Source organism: Lichenostomus cassidix, chromosome 5 (genome assembly GCF_008360975.1).
Source record: "Lichenostomus cassidix isolate B80296 chromosome 5, HeHo_3.0, whole genome shotgun sequence".
NCBI lineage: Eukaryota > Metazoa > Chordata > Aves > Passeriformes > Meliphagidae > Lichenostomus > Lichenostomus cassidix.
This window is the reverse complement of record NC_139486.1, coordinates 58,320,079-58,336,927: the sequence shown is the minus strand read 5'-3', so window position 1 is coordinate 58,336,927 and position 16,849 is coordinate 58,320,079. Positions and strand designations below refer to the sequence as shown.

The 16,849-nt window shown below is 36.2% G+C and overlaps 1 protein-coding gene across 3 annotated transcripts in view; it reads left to right on the top strand.

Annotated features, from left to right (window-relative positions):
- The window catches only part of ANO3 (anoctamin 3), a 228,487-nt gene that overhangs the window by 203,641 nt on the left and 7,997 nt on the right, over window positions 1-16,849 (top strand). For all 3 annotated transcript variants that reach the window (XM_085063267.1, XM_085063266.1, XM_085063269.1), the window contains exons 15-25: window positions 4,963-5,045; window positions 5,930-6,070; window positions 6,409-6,573; window positions 7,887-7,923; window positions 9,957-10,068; window positions 10,580-10,637; window positions 12,011-12,108; window positions 13,636-13,781; window positions 13,889-14,041; window positions 14,677-14,824; window positions 16,056-16,136. In XM_085063267.1, the coding sequence (XP_084919393.1) occupies window positions 4,963-5,045; window positions 5,930-6,070; window positions 6,409-6,573; window positions 7,887-7,923; window positions 9,957-10,068; window positions 10,580-10,637; window positions 12,011-12,108; window positions 13,636-13,781; window positions 13,889-14,041; window positions 14,677-14,824; window positions 16,056-16,136 (1,222 nt within the window). The remainder of the gene's footprint in view (window positions 1-4,962; window positions 5,046-5,929; window positions 6,071-6,408; window positions 6,574-7,886; window positions 7,924-9,956; window positions 10,069-10,579; window positions 10,638-12,010; window positions 12,109-13,635; window positions 13,782-13,888; window positions 14,042-14,676; window positions 14,825-16,055; window positions 16,137-16,849) is intronic.

Here is a 16,849-nt window from a genome sequence, read left to right as displayed (position 1 = left end):
GAATTTCCTATAAAAATGTCCCTCCAATGTGAGCCTGAGTATGTAAAAATAGATTTTGGCATGATAAAATGATTGCAGCATTTGCTGACCACAGCCCAGCACCTGCCAGTGATAGGCATGTCTGCAAAACCTCTCCAACTGTCAAGAAAACAATAATTTCAACTTTTTTTTATGGATAGATAGTACAGTCTTTAGAATTATAAATTCAAAGGAAATTCTTTTGCATGTAATTAAATCGAACCTTTCACCATTTCTCTACCTTAGAAAGTAATTTAATTTATGGAGTAAATGGTGATGTGATTAACAAATTATTAATGGCACTTTTTTGATCTGAGATAACATGTTCATATTTGCAGAATTTTCACACTTAACAAAAGCCTCATTTATGCATTTACATCAATGAACTAAAAATAGAACATATAAAGTAAGAGACTATTTAATTTCTATAATTCCAAAGAAATGACTGCAAGTGATGGTCCCAGAAACATATTGGGTATTTGGTCATGTGGCTCTTTGCTCTAAAATTTAGATTGCTCTCCAAAAATGATATTCTTCTAAATTTAATGAGTAATGAACATTACATTTTAAAGCCTAAATGTATCTTGATTTTTGTTCTGAGAAAAAACAGTGTTTTAAATTTTTAGTAAATTACAAAGAGGAATATAAATATGAATTGTAGTCTGTAATTAATTTTTACCCTCTGTTTACTATCTAGCAACCTGACAAGTGTCAGTGCACTGGCTTAGCTTCCAAAGTGTGTGTTTCCTGTCAATTTTTGGTAGAACTAAACTCAACAGAAGCATTATCAATGTAGTTTCTAACGGCAGTTTGCTGTAAAGTGTCATACACAGAATACTTTTCTCCACCACCACTGTCACCAGCATTGAAAATGGCTCTGAACTTGATCTGAGAGAAGGTCTGTACTTGCTTGATAAGGAGCATAAATACCCTATGAAGAATGGAGCATAAATACCCAATACATAAAGAAAAGTATGAGTTGGAGGGAAGTACTGTCATTGCTTAGGATTGCTGCTTCTCTGCTTTAATTTTCAAGTCACAAAATGGGTTTTATTTTCAATTATTTTCTCAGTAGTGCTCTCTAAGTAGGATTTGACTACAGCAATACTGCTTGCCTTCCCAAGTACAATATAAAAGAGCATATTAATCAGATCCACTAATAAGCATAAAAACGCCTTCAGGCTTACCTTTAATCTCGCAAGGGGCTGTTGAAACCCGAGAGCAGCGAGTGTGGCAGGGAGAGGACAGCGCAGGTACGGGAGGGTGGCAGTGGGACAGGTGACAGGAACATGCCGTGCCGGTGAGGCAGGACAAGGTGGGGCTGCCCTGCCTTCACTGCACCCCTGGGATTCAGCCCCACCACCTTGCTGCTCTCGTGACCCTGCTCTGCCCTTAGAGTCCAGAAATTGCAGTGTTTGTGGTCAGGCAGGCAGACAGTGCTTATTGCTTAAGCATTTCAGTCTTTGAACTTAGTGGTTCAGAAGGGTGACTGCTTTCTGTAAACTGTGGGAATTGTTGCTCTGTGTGCAACGTAACTATTAATTAAAAAAAAAAAAAAGATTTCTTCTTCTTGTTGCAGTTTCCTACTGGTAAAGGACTGGCTTCTACAAAAAAAAGCAGCAGTATGAAAGTTCCATTAAGAATAGCAGGCTGCTAGAACTGGATCTGATCCTGTCTCCAAATATGTTCACAGTTGCAATAATTTAAGAAAACAATGTAAATCCAAATTTTCTGAGTTTATCAGATGTCATTAATTTTTGCTTTTGAAAATATAATCAGCTAGGGATCTGAATGTTTCAACTCTTACTCCTCCCTTTAGATCTTATATTAAAAAATACTGAATTAAAGTAGGAATGAAAAAGTCAGGCATATCATATAGAACTTCATATGCTCATCCAGTCAACCTGTGACTTTTTTCATTCTTTTATCCTTTATGTATATTTGTTCTAGCCTGGTATGTGGTGAAGAGAGACTCAGAAATGTTTTAGTATTGTGTGACAGTTTGAGTGGAATGCCATAATGTTGTCATCTGTTTCCACTTTAAATTTTTTAGGAATCAAGTGCAAATACTTTTGCATAACTTATCCTTGAGGTAAGAGTTGAGGCTATGGTATCTACAGGAGGTATTCATATAGAAGCAACGGGTGTTTCTTGAAAGTACTGCATGGACAAGTAGAAGTTTTTCTCTGAGATGGATCAAGTTCTACCTGTTCTAATACGCCTTTTGGGGGAAGTGAATTGTTTATTGATATGAGGTAGGGTGGTCTGTGACTGGAGGGAGGATAGAATCAGATGCTGTGGGTTTGGTTTTCTGATTTTTGGTTTATTTCTTTGGAGTCTAAGGTTCTCTTCAGTGTCAGTCAGCTAGCTCCCAATTCACATTTATTGCTGTGTCTGGGTGGACATGGATCTAATACATCAACCATGAGATCTGAACACAAGCACTACTAATTTATGTCTAAATCCCACACAGCATTAACCAAATTACAAGTCCTGTACTGGGGTCAACAGTTTTCACAGCAGCACTCACACCTTATAGTGCTGATGAGCCTTTCTGATAGCTTCTAAAAAGAAAGGTTGTTTGAATAGCTTTATAATATTTGAAAATATCAAGATCTAAAAAAAATATCGTCTGAAATTCTGTTCAAGTGGTATGAAAGTCATAGTCATCCTCTAGTGCTGTCCTGGATCTCAGCAATGGCCTTAGGAAGGTGTGCTTGCTCTCTCTTTTGTTTATTAGCAGTTTAACTCCTCTCTTAGGAAAAGTGAAAGCCTTTTTCCTCAGTGACTTAACACCTGGTGGAAGATGTTTGTGCCTCAGTTCTTGGCTCTGAGTTGTCCACCTGCAGCGTGGTGCCAGAAGGCTGGCACTGAGTGCTGCCCCACTGCTCCTGGAGGGCAAAACCTCCAGCAGTGAGACCAGGTGGGATCAGCTTTGGAGATATGGCCATGTGGATGTGAGGTGGTTCAGAGTTCTCCAGGAGGGTAAGAGGAGACTAAGCTATCCCTCAGCTATAGCTGGGATTTTTTAAGTGGCAGTTTCAGCTCTGGCGAGCACAGCAACCCTGTGCAGAGCTACAGGCTTAGGGAAAAGGGGCTGGAAAGCTGCCCAGTGGAAAAGGACCTGGGGGTGCCAGTTGATAGCTGGCTGAACATGAGCCAGCAGTCTGCCAAAGTGGTCAAGGAGGGCTGTGACATTCCTGGCTTGTGTCAGAAATAGCATGGCCAGCAGGACTAGGACAATGACTATCCCCCTGTACTCAGCCCTGGTGAGGCTGCACCTCAATCATGTATTGGGCTGCTCACTACAAGAGAGACACTGAGGTGCTGGAGTGTGTCCAGAGCAGCACAGTGGAGCTGAGGAGGGGTGTGGAGCACCAGGATGATAAAGAGCAACTGAGGAAGCTGGAGGTGTTTATCCTGGAGACAAAAAGTCTCAGAGAGGACCTTGTTGCTCTCTATAACTACTGACAGGAGGTTGTTGTGTCACTCTCTTCTTCTGAGCAGCAAGTGACAGGATGACAGGAGATGGCCTCAAGCTGTGCCTAGGGAGGTTTAGATTGGATATTAGGAAAAATTTCTTCACCAAAATTGTGTCTGGCATTGGGATGGGCTGCCCAGGGAAGTGGTGGAGTCACCAATCCCTGGAGATATTTAAAATTTGTGTAGATGTGGCACTTATGGACTTGGTTTAGTGGTGGATTTGGCAGTGCTGGTTTAACAGATGGGCTTGATGCTTTAAGAGGTCTTTTCCAAGGTAAATGATTCTATAGTTCTATGATTTTAGATCTTCATCAGTGTGTATACTGGCAGTGAAAGGACCATAAACATAAATAAGAAACATCTGTTGTGAATACAAGATCCATGCTTCAAAGAATAAAAGAACATACTTAGGAATAGTAAGAGAATAAGAATAGAAATAATAAGAGAATAATAAAAGAACATACCTAGAAATAATACTCAGGGACAAGTTCCTTCATTCAAACCATTATTTATGGGGGGTGGTATGGTGAACCTCTGCTAACTTCTAGTTGTTGTGCCTTAATATATTATATAGATAAATCATGTATATTTATAAAGATACAGCTATAATATTTTATATATAACTGTATCTAGTATGTATAGAAACACAAAAATATGTTAAGCACAGTACAGAAATACAGATAAAGGTAGGAATATGAGACCATCCTATTCACTTTGAGTTAGAAATCCTCCTTCTGAGCAGTTGGCCTTCTAGAAGGAAGCAAATTTTCTCACTTCCTACTTGAATTTATTGTTTTCCAAGGAACAATGGTACAACTCTATGTTTTGTTGGGAATCACACCCTAAGCAAGGTGTCTTACCCTCAGTGGCAGACTACAGTGTTTTGGAAGTTTGGAGTTATTTATTAGTTGTAATTATCTTACCAAAACCCCTAAATACATGGAGAATCTGGAGAATCTGATTATAGTCTCACACCTAGATTAGAAATAACTGTCTAAAGAATTATTCCAGCAGTAAAACTGCTGCAGTATAAAACTGGTAGAGCTGGGAAGGAAGTGAGGTTGTCTTGATTTGAACTGAATAAAATGAGATCATACTTTAGCTCTTTATTAATAGATATCATGGTATATGCATATCCTTGTTTGTTCGTGGAAAGAATTTATGTTTTGAATAAAATTAAAAGTAAAATGATGATTTTAGAGGGATGGCAGTGTCTCATACTGACAGGTACCTATCTCTGCACTGATACCACAGACAACAAAAAATGATTCTTAGATAAAATACTCTTTTACAAGAGTATTTTAATTTCAAAAGGGGTTATCCTGAAACTATTTGGAGTTTTCAGATTCTCTGGGAAAAACTGTCAGAAAGTGGCTGATGACACATGTTACATTGCTGATTTTCTTAGGATCTGCATTGCCCTTTTTTTCCCTGTAATTAAAGTGCAGTTGTTTTCCACAGCAACAGTCTTCCTAGAGTTTTGGAAAAGACGGAGAGCTGTTTTAACCTATGACTGGGACCTCATAGACTGGGAAGATGAAGAGGTAAAAAGAAACAGAAGTAAATTTGTAAAGCTTGTTATCAGCATGATTTAAGTCTCAATATCAATCCATATTGTATGTCAGTTATCTGAGTTTGTCTGTCATCATATTTGTATTTATAACACTGGTTGCAGAATTAAAAGGTATGTTCGAGGCTATACAAGGATATTTTGCCTTTTGAAACTAACATTATAATTCCAAATATAATTCTACATTTATTAAAAGTATCCCTCAAAAAACTGAGTGGAAATACTTCCCATACAGAGGACAGGAGCTACTTGATGCCACCACAGAGGCCTTTCAGTTTCATGGTTTGTTGTTCTGGAAATTCCTGATCCTGGATAAAAACAGGACCAAGACAAGCAACAGGGCAGAAACTAGATTTTGTATCAGCATCAGCAATAATAAAATTTTATGATTCCATAAATCACTAGGCAACACAGCTGTTATTTAACTATATTGGTGATTTAATTGCAGTTTTAGTCAATAGACTTGTTTTATAGCTTTCCATAGATAGGTGGGGAGATGAAAGCTGGTAGCTTTTAATAAATTCTCTCATGACACAAAAAGCACCATTATAACTGGCCCTAATTTATAGTTTTCTTATCAACTTTTGCAGAGAATCTAGTGTCTAAGTCAGCAATATGACCCATGATTCTTTTTAACACCGTCCCATAGTGGGGAAGGCTCCTGTGGTTTCTGTTCTTTGCTGGTCTCTGGCACTGCTTCCAAGGATTTTCAAAAGAGAAAATCATTTAGGTATTTGACTTGAAGCAGTGTAACAAAACCATTCATATCAGTGTTATTTTCTACTTTATAGCACATGTGTGTCTGATTCTTGAGAGAAATAAGTAATACCACAAATGAAATCCACCCTGTCTTTCCAGGAAGAGCTGCGTCCCCAGTTTGAAGCTAAATATTCCCAAGTGGAACGAGTGAATCCCATCACAGGAAAACCTGAACCTTTTCAGCCTTTCCCTGATAAGCTCAGTCGACTGATGGTGTCTGTCTCAGGAATATTCTTCATGGTGATGTTTAATACTACTAGAATTATTGTATTTTAATTCATCTTATTCTGATGTAAACAGTAACTCATCATGAGTGCATTCATTAAGATAAATGAATGAGACAAACTGATTGTCTCAGTCTTTCTGCTTGTTCAGGGATCACCTTTTTTAACAGGATGTAATTTATTTATATTATAAAAGAACAGTAAAGAAATGTTTTAACTCATAGTTTTTTTATTCTCTCAAATTCCAAAACAAATAACAATCTCTCAAACAGTTGTTTTAGCATTTCAGTGGATATTATTTCAGATGTGATTCCTTTTGTTCTAATCCCTGTGCTCATAATCACACACCTGCAGATTTCCCTGGTCCTTACTGCAGTGTTTGCAGTTGTGGTGTATCGCCTGGTAGCCATGGAGCAGTTTGCTTCTTTCAAGTGGTATTTCATCAAGAAGTATTGGCAGTTTGCAACGTCTGGCACTGGAGTCTGTATCAATTTTATGATCATCATGTCACTCAATGTTGTAAGTGTTGTGTTCTTTTAAAGGAGCGATTAATTGAAATGTGATTTTTACAAGCTTGCTGAGTTAACCATCTATTAGATATATACATGCTCATGCTTGTTCTTGTAGCAGTGTCTGAAGCTAGTATTTCAGTGGATTTTTCTCCACTGATACAATGTTTGTCAATGATTTTCTCTAATTCCTCCTTAATTTGTCACTGCACGTCTTCGCTTACATTGCCAATTACAGGGGTACAGATTGCTGCTTTTTATATTTGCATTTTTTAATATTACCCTTTGCAGTAGATCTCTAAATTGAACTACATTATTTTCTTGCTTGAGAATTTGCTTTCTAGGTTGTTTTTAGTTAATGACTTTGGATTCTTCCCTTCCTTATTTAAAATACAGCTGTGATATCAGTGTTGCACAGTCCTAGAATCACTTTTTTCTCTCAGGTAACAGCATGGGTTGAATAATTTGCTGTTGTAGTACTACATGGATAGATAGATACTCTGTTCTTTCAGCTGCAATGTTATTTATCATTTTTCTGTTCCCATGCAAGCACAAACAGATAAAAAGGAATAATAACCCAGAAAACATTGGCTTTTAATTCTTTTAAGTAGGTTGTGTGCTGACTGCAATAAGAAATAATTATTCCATTTATTTGTTATTATTATTTATTTCTGTTATTATATACGATCACTCCAAGTCATAAAAAGTACATACAAGTGAACAAGCAGAGCTGTCAAAAATATCTTGCTATTTATAGTATCCTCAAGGAAATACATTTCAGAGTTGGCAGCTGCCTGGGATTAAGTGTCATTGATAATAAAGGCTGGAGACAGTCAATATATAGAGAGATAAGGAAGTTTTAAGTAGAAGGCTGATATCTACAACCATATCCATATTCATGCCAAGGAAAACTGTACTGTCTCAAGGCTTTTGCTTACTTTTAGATTAGATGAGTCCGTTCTTGAAATTGGAGGATAAACATCTAACTGTTGGTTAAGAAAACCATTGATGTTTGAATATTTCTCTTGATCTATTTGCTTTTGATTTATCTTTATTGTATATTTAATGTACATTTATATATTAAATATATGTGCTTATATACATTTGCATGGATAAAGAGAATGGGACTGAAGGAGTTCAATGAAGTCTTTATAGGAAACTATACACATTACATAGCTGCAGCATTGCCCTCCCTTATCTGTCCAGATACCTTGATGCTGTAGAGCAAGAGAATGCCATGCTTTGGGTGCCTGTTTTCATTCTGGATTTGTCATCACAGCTGCCAGGAAGTGCTATACTTACACCATCTCATTTCTGTTCCAGGTGTATGAAAAGGTTGCCTATCTCCTGACAGACTTAGGTATGTAAATCTTTACTGATGGTATTGTTCTTGCTGGCTGTGGCATAAAGTCTCCATGGAGAAGTGTTAGGAAAACTTCATCTATGAAGTACTTTTCTGGCATTTCCCTAAGCAAGTGAGAAATATTACAGAAAGAAAATAAATTACTATTTCACTGAGGAAATAATATAAAACTAAGGCATTTATTCTTAATGCTTCTACTTTTAATGTTTCATAGTATACATTGAAAAATAGTAATTTATTTTGGAGCAAAAGTCAAGACATATATTCTTTCTGAGCGTGCTAAAGGGTTTTTTCCATTTTCCCCAAATGCTTGTTTTATACTAATTTTTATTTTGATCTTTCATATGGAAAAAATGGGTTAAGATAAAATTAAGTCGTCCACGATAAAAATGTTAAGTCATGAATTTAAAAGTAGCTCTAATTCTGTAACATTAAAATTTTATACTGAAGCCTCTAGCCATGATTCAGTCACAGAGATAAGTTTTTGTAGCTTCTAGAAAGCAGGAAAGTAAAGACAGAATTTAAGATCTCTGGTTGTGCTAATGTGCTACTGTTTAGTGTTTCATTTCACATGCTCACTTTTAGCCCATGTTAAAATATGCAAGTGATCTTGTTTTGGTTAAATGCCAGCTGGCTGCTTAAATTCCACAGCTCCCTCTTTTGGTTAAAGTATTAAATGAGGTTCTCACAACTTCATACTGCTTCAGGTAACAGGCAGTTGAACAGGCTAGAAAAATTCAGAATGTATAGTCAACTTACTCAAATTATTAAGATATTTTAAAGTATTTTTAATATCAAACTTATTTCTATTCCTTTTAAAATATGTTATATTGTTACACACCAGAGAATGGGAAGGAAAATAATTGTTAAAGTGTATAAACAGCTTTTCCCCAAACTACATGAAAGATTTTTTTTTTTCAAAAAAGGTTTCTTGAATTAAACATAATGGAGCAGCAGGTGTTCGAGCTAGGTAGCTCATTCTTCTTCCTAAGGTGGTTTACACCAGAAAAGGACACCTTACCTTCTGGGAACAACTGTCCATATGTAAAGCTAGTATCCTGTATATTTCTGTCCAAATTTAATCATTGTTAGACCAAAATAAATTAAGTAGGATGAATTTTAACTGACAAATCCACGCAGTTTAGGCTTGCAACTCATGTGCTTTGAAACTTTTACCAATGTACTACATTCCAAGTTTGATACATCCATCAAAGATGGATTTTGTAAAAATTAATTTGTAAAAATATCACCAAATTCTAATTCAGACATTAAATAATGTTCTGCAAACCTTAAGGAAAAATATCCAGTGCAGTGCAGACCCACACAGAGCACTTGTAGCCCAAGTACACATTTCTAATTTCTTTCCAAAAGAAGCCAAAAAAGAACCTCTATCCTGTCCTCCTTGAATTATAAACTGTTTGGCACTCCACAAACATTATGATAGGGAAGTCTTGAGGACGCAGTAATGGTTTTACAGAAGTATTTAGAAGGTGAGAAGCTTGGATGAGAAATCAACTGGCTTTTAGTCAACTCTTTCACCTCTGCTTTCCATGGCATTTCCATCTATTGCTCTACTGATTTAAGGTGCTTTTGGGTTTTTTTAGGGGTTGGGCTTTTTTTTTTTGTTGGTTGTGTTGGGTTTTGTTTTTTTGGTTTGGGTTTTTGTTGTTATTGTTGGTTTTGGTTGGTTGGTTTTTGTGTTTTGTTGGGGTTTTTTTGTGTGGAGTTTTTTTCTTTGAATCAAGATATCTCTAATCTTAAGACAGAAAATTCACACTGGTTTCCAAATTTTTACAAATTTTTACACGGAACTGAAATAGGTATCTTCTGAACCAAGGGGCTTCTTTTTTTTCCACATAGAAACAATAGTCTGAGCTGGGGCAATGAAAAGAAGTCAATTTCAACCTGATAGGGCGCCATGACTTAATACTTGTTAACTTGTTTTGTTAGTATTGATTGATTTGTGAGCAAACTTACACATAATTTAATTTAATTCTTGTTTATATAATGTATATTATGTTTTTCTGAAGAGCACCCTAGAACAGAATCCGAGTGGGAAAACAGCTTTGCCTTGAAAATGTTCCTCTTCCAGTTTGTCAACTTGAACAGCTCCATCTTCTACATTGCCTTTTTTCTTGGCAGGTAAGTTATCTTTGCCAATTGCACCTAAAGGAAAACTTGCACAGAGCACAGTATCAAAATTTCTTTGTGTCTTGCTCTCTCCTGTATCTGATAGGACCAGGCATGGGTTTCTTTCTTTTTTTATAACTTTCATTGAAGTCATCCAGAATTGTGAGTCAATTTGTTAAACAATTTCAGTGTACACTTCACATGGCTAAGCAGATCCCTGTGCTGCAGTTAATTCCTGTTATTGTAATAGCTTGTTTATCTTCTTAGGAGTTTGAATATCTGACATCCAAAGTCTCATAAGCTAAGATTTTTGTTCAGGACATAATAAAAGTTTAGAATCACTGGCAAAATGATGGTCCTTGTTTGCATTTTGAAGCTTCCATCTCCTAAGGATACCAGATTTAAGCCTGTGTGAAATATGCTGCTTGTATTCCTGAATTTATTCAGTGCATGTTGTGAAACAACTGCTGATACAGGGGTGTTCCTGGAATGTCCACTGAGAAAGAGAAATCTTATTTTCCAGATTTGCAGGCCGCCCAGGAAAGTACAACAAGCTTTTCAACAGATGGAGGCTGGAAGAGGTAAGCAATCCTGCTTTGTGTTCTGTGATATTTCCATGAGTAAAAAGGAAATGTCTGAAGGACATGAATTCCCATTTTAATGATTTTATTATTTCATCTAAGTGCAGCAAATACTAAACTCTTATTTATAGCAAAGGTTAGGACACAGGAGGTGTGGTTTTCCTTCTTGTGTTCTGCAGTGTGCTGAGTGACTCTGCCCAAGACACACAAGGGAAAAGCCATCAGGGATAGTCCCTTACCTCACCAATGCTATGAGTCCTGTGAGATTGGAATCTCCTGGGTATTTGGAATTTTTGGATGGAGGACATAAATATAAAGCCACCAGCTGTTTTATCAACTTCATAAATTTCTGTCAGCACAGAAAAAATGTGGATCTGTTGGGGTGGGTCCAGAGGAGGGCCACAGAATGAGTCAGAGGGCTGGAGTGTCCCTCCTGTTGGGGATGTCCAGCCTGGAGAAGCTCCAAGGAGACATTATTATTGCCTTTTAGTACTTAAAGGGGCTTCTTTGAAAGAACTGGACAAACTCTTAGTAGGGCTTGTTGAGACAGGACAAGGGGTAGTGGTTTAAACTGAGAGGCTAGATTTAGACTAGGTATAAGGGATTTTTTTTTTTTTTTGTTACTATGAGGATAGTCTAACACTGGGACAGGTTACCTAGAGAGGTGATGGATGTCTTATCCATGGAAACATTCAAGGTCAGGTTGGATGGGACTCATCTGTTAGGAAATGGCCATACTTATTGCAGGAATTTGACTAGATCGTCTTAAGGGGTCCTTTCCAGCCCAAACTAATCTATAATTCTGTTATGTAAAAGAAGAAAAATAATATTTTCAATATTAATTTGAATGTTTGAATTGCAACTCACCAGTATGCTGAAGTTCCCTCTTTTCTCTGAAAAACAGTTTTTTCCTGTTAAAACTTGGTAGCCACAGAGTCAAATATCCAGGATCTGAAAAAATGGTTATGTAATTGTTTAATGTTTTAATATGGCAGTCTGTATATATGATCAAGATATCAGTACCAGAAATTCTGCTAGTAAGTCTCTCTTTAGATTTAGATTATTGCAAATGAAATAATCTAATAATCTTCATTCTTTTGAAATTAAGAAGTATTTATTGGTCTAAGTGAAATTAGCTATGTCATTTGTTATAGCACACATACCTTTAACTTAGCAATATGGTCTAATATATCACAATATGTGTAAAGGTTGTTCAGCCAAAGTCTGTCAATATTTATTAATAGTTCTTTTAATATTTCTGCAGATTGAGGTGTTTTTCACCACATGTATTTAATATTTATTTACCCTGTGAACAAATAAAAATAAAGAAATTCTTTGATTTGTAACTACTGATCTTTTCTACTTCATTTCAGTGTCATCCAAGTGGCTGCTTGATAGATCTCTGCTTGCAGATGGGAGTTATTATGGTTTTAAAACAGATGTGGAACAACTTCATGGAGCTAGGCTATCCGTAAGTTCAGATGCTGAAGTTCATTTTAAACATATTAAATGCATTTTAGCATGATTCAGTGATAGGGAGAAGTTGTTTTACATTTGGAGAATGTGTTCACTTGTTGCACCTCACACATTGTCACAATTTTATTCCCAAGGAAAGCATTAACTGCTGCTCTAAGATAAAGCTTCTCAGGGTATGTTCAACATCTCAGTTGTTTATTCTGATTTCATTTTCCATTATACAAACAGAGATGTTCAGCCTCTGAAGAGGCTAATGAGCTAAGAGTCTTACAGTTCTCTTGAAACTGGAAGAATATGTTTTCAGTGAAAGGTTGATCAGCAAATACTGATTTAATTGAAATCTCAGCCTTGAAAATAGGTTAGAAAGGGTTTTGCTCCCAACATGCAATCATTCTGCAAATGAGGGACAGTGTACTGTATGTTGTGAAACAAGGATTTTTGGAAAGGAGAAACCTACTTGAACTACCAGGCTTCCTGTCTCCTCAGCCAAGCAGGATGTTAACTTTATGTCAAATTTATTTTAGAATGTGCTTGTGTTCTGTTATGGAAAGAAGTGTTTTGTTTTGACAAAACACTTGTCAGCTAAGTTGCATTGTTTACAGCTTAGGCAACTATTTCTCTTTCAGTAACAAGAGAGATCCAAGAGCCAAACACTAAATTAGCTTGAGAAAAAAGAGCAGCCTTTTTATAAAAATACTTACAAGAAAGTTATTTCCCATCTTTAGTCTCTTTTCTGTAATATCTAGAAACTAACAGTAGTCTTTAATTGGTCTGTGTGTCAGTACTGGATAATGTTTTTCATTTGACTAAAAGTTTAATTTGTGAGCCTACTCTCTCCCTGATATTTGTAACTCCTTTGTGAAAAGATCTCTGCACAGCTTTGTGAAGAATAGTCTTAAATATTTCCACTTTCAACACTCAGAAACACCTTTTTAAATGCTTTTTCCTGGTTTAAGAAGTATTGAAAAGAAAATATTCTGTAGAGCACCTAGAATGCTTTAGATGCAAGAAATATTGAAATGAAATATTCTGTAGAGCATCTAGATCTTTAGGTTTGTTCAAAATATATATTTATTCTACTATTCAGTGTATTCCAGTATGGAGTTCTTACTGAGTTCCACTTACTTGGTCTGTCTTTTACAGGATTGAAAATAAAGCACTATTTACTTTTTAATGCTCTCACTATGCATTATTTTCTTTTCTTGTAGTTTTTTTAATTTAGTCATTCAGGTAAATATTACCAAAAAAAAAAAGGCAAGCATGTTCCATTTTCTGAAAAGCTTATTTGTACAATGCCAAACATGCTACATTAAGGACATGATTAAAATCATATTGCAGAATTTTGAGATCTTTAATAAGTTCTTTGCTTTGTATCTTAGAGGATATAGTAAATTTTTCCATAAAATACCTAAGTTAACATCTAGGTGCTATTCAAGATAGGCCCACTTACTTCAAAACAGTACCAGAAGGTATTGTAAATCTCTGAGCAAAGAGTCAATAATACTCTTTTTATCTGCTAAAGTTTATTACAGAATTGGTGGTCACGACGCAAAATGAAGAGAAGAGGGCAGTCAATGGAGAATAAAATTTCTCTACCTCAGTGGGAAAAAGATTGGAATCTGCAACCTATGAATCTCCATGGCTTAATGGACGAATATTTAGAGATGGGTGAGCAAATTTACAGAGGTGCTGGTTTTCTCCAGAAAGCAGAACTATGTTGCATGTTAAAAGACCTCTTGAATTTCCTATTTCTAACCACAGCAACGCCTGTCTAGTTTTACAGTTTGGCTTCACCACCATCTTTGTTGCTGCCTTCCCACTGGCACCTCTCCTGGCCCTGCTGAACAATATCATAGAAATCAGGTTAGATGCATACAAGTTTGTCACTCAGTGGAGAAGACCTATGCCTGCAAGAGCAACAGATATAGGTGAGAGAACCTAATGGCTGTCTCTGTCAGGTACCATCTCTTTGTCTTCTCTCTAAACCAGCTTAACCCCTGAAGTATTTCATGTGTCAAGATGATAATGTACCCAGCAGGTCTCAGTGACAATTCCCTGTTAGGCAACAAAAGGATGGTTAGTTGCTTTGCCAAGAGGATTCCTCAAATTTGTTTTCCTTTGGCAATAAGGAGTCGTAATAGTTGGAATGTTGAAAAATGGCTAAAAGTATTTCAGGCTTCTGATTTGTGGAACTGTAGGTCTAAAATCAATTGAATTTAGAAATTAAATAAAAGGACAGAATTAACTTCTAATTTAAAACTGAATAAGAAATCTTTCTAGAATCTTCTATTTGGCCTTTTTTAACAAAAACTATGGTTGTGCCTTTGTTACTTAGCTATATCTTCTCCACAGTGTGTGTTCTGTTGTAAGATTTCATTCAGGTGATGCTGGTGGTGGCTGGAATGTGGGAACATGGCTTAATCTTGACTGGCTTTTCTGCCTCATAATCCTTTCTCAATAAGAAAGGAAAACTGTATGACTAATAATGACATTATTTTCACTGGTGTGACTTCATATAGCTATAAAAAACTGACAACTTTGTTGTCATTTCTCTTGTTTCTAGGTATTTGGTATGGAATTCTGGAAGGAATTGGAGTTCTGGCTGTCATCACCAATGCCTTCGTTATTGCCATTACTTCTGATTACATTCCACGTTTTGTCTATGCATACAAATATGGTCCCTGTACAGATCAAGGTTACAGACAAGAAAAGTAATCAGGATATTCTTTATATATACATGTATTTTTCAGTGGAAGCACAATTTACCTCTGTATTTCTATGATAACACATGTCAGATGCATTTTTCTTTTACATCTGTGCAAACCTTCACAGATGTGAAGTGCAAGTACCTCAGCCATTCCAAAGAGTTTGCAAAGTAGCTACACTTATATAAATGAAAAATCATGTCTTCCCTTCTGAGTGCAAACAAAGAAGTTAAATGTACATTGCATTGGTTTTCAGATCTTTTCCAGATAAGCTTTTCTTCTTCTCTGCTATAGGTCTATACTGTCCTCTCCCAGTACATTCCAGATGACATGTATGTGCTCCCAAAAATAGAGATTTACTCTTCCTGAGCTGTCACAGGAAAAGAGAGTTTAAGGGCAAAAAGAATGAGGCTGAATAGGATGAAAAGAGACAGTATCAGAAAAATGTTAGTGCTTAATGCACGTGACCCATTTAACAGAGAACTATGTAATTCTATTTCTTCTTTTGCCAGTAGTGATTTGAGGTATCACAGCAAACCTGAAGAATCAGATTATAAAAGGATTCCTCATGCATCTCTTCTTAAATCTTCTTTGACTTTCAAATGTGCTTTAGTTAAGTTACAAGACAGATTTCAAAGAAGATGGGATGTCTTACGTCTCTGTGGTTTTTAAGCAACAGCAAAAAATCACTCCTGCAGTCCTAAATCAATATGTTTCTATGATTTCTGTAATTAATCTTCATAAATCTTTGCCTTTGATATGACTGATTGGTGTATATGCACTGTTCATTTTACTGCTGGTAAAAACTCTTCCATTGAACTCATAAAACCTGCTAGTTTTTGGTATATGCTGCATTGTTGGTGGCAGATTCTGCAAGAGTGTTAAATTATTCTGCTCTCTGCTTCTGTATCCACCTTTCAAAGTTCAGTAATTTTAGGAAACAGTTAAAAACACTGTAGCAACAATTTTTGGTTTATATCTCCTAGTAGAAAAGCCACAAAACCATAAAAAGTGCTGAAAATAGACTTCTAAGCAGTGTTATACCTGAAACAGATGTTAGCCTTTTCTTTCCAATAAGCTTTTCTTCTCTGCATGAAATTTAAAATTGCTTTTGTCCTGATAAGGAAATAAAGTATTATGCTCACAATATCTGATAGCACAATATGTTTACATACAGGATGTTTATTGTATAACCACTTGGTGGAGAAAGTGCCACCCAAATGGCTTTTTCTTTCAGATGCTTAAAAGGATATGTCAACAGCAGTTTGTCAGTGTTTGATCTGAGTGAACTTGGGATGGGATACTCAGGGTACTGTCGGTAGGTTTCCATTTATATTAAGGTATGAACATTAATGCAATTATGTGTGAAATTAAAATTAAAAGTAAATTGAAATGTTTAAATTGCTGGCATGGTATTTTCTTTTTTGCCCACAAAAGCATTGGAGTTCATGTTTGTCCAACATGGGAACCTCAGGTGCAAAGAGTGTGTGGTTGGACACACCACTAACATATTGGAAACCTGTGTTTTGGAGTTTTTGCAGGGCTCTTGCAAGCCATTATCTTTCATATGAATTACTTAATTTAAAAGTTTTACCAGCTGCCAAGAAGGGTAAAAAATCCTCATTTCAATTTTGTTAAGCATTCTGAAGTCAATCAGTTAAAATGCACAATTAAAATTTTTATTAGCGCTCTAACCCAGGTTGAGATTGCAAACAGTTATGCAAGGTGAATACAAGAATGAAATATGATGAGCAAACTCCCGTTTTCAGAATTAGTTTTGCAGTGAGCATTAGTTTAAATTAGAATCATATTCCATTTATGCAAACTGTCTGGAGAATCTCAAATGCTTATGAGCAAAGACAAGAACCAATTGTCAACACACTTAACACTCCAGCTTTGTAACAATGAAAGAAACTCTTTGCACTGGATTTTTGGAAGCGAAAAGTACTGTCTCATAAACAGCTCTATTTAATAGCCTGTATTCTGGACAGTTGCTCTCTCTTTCTGTTTAATTCCTCTTGAAGTCTGCTT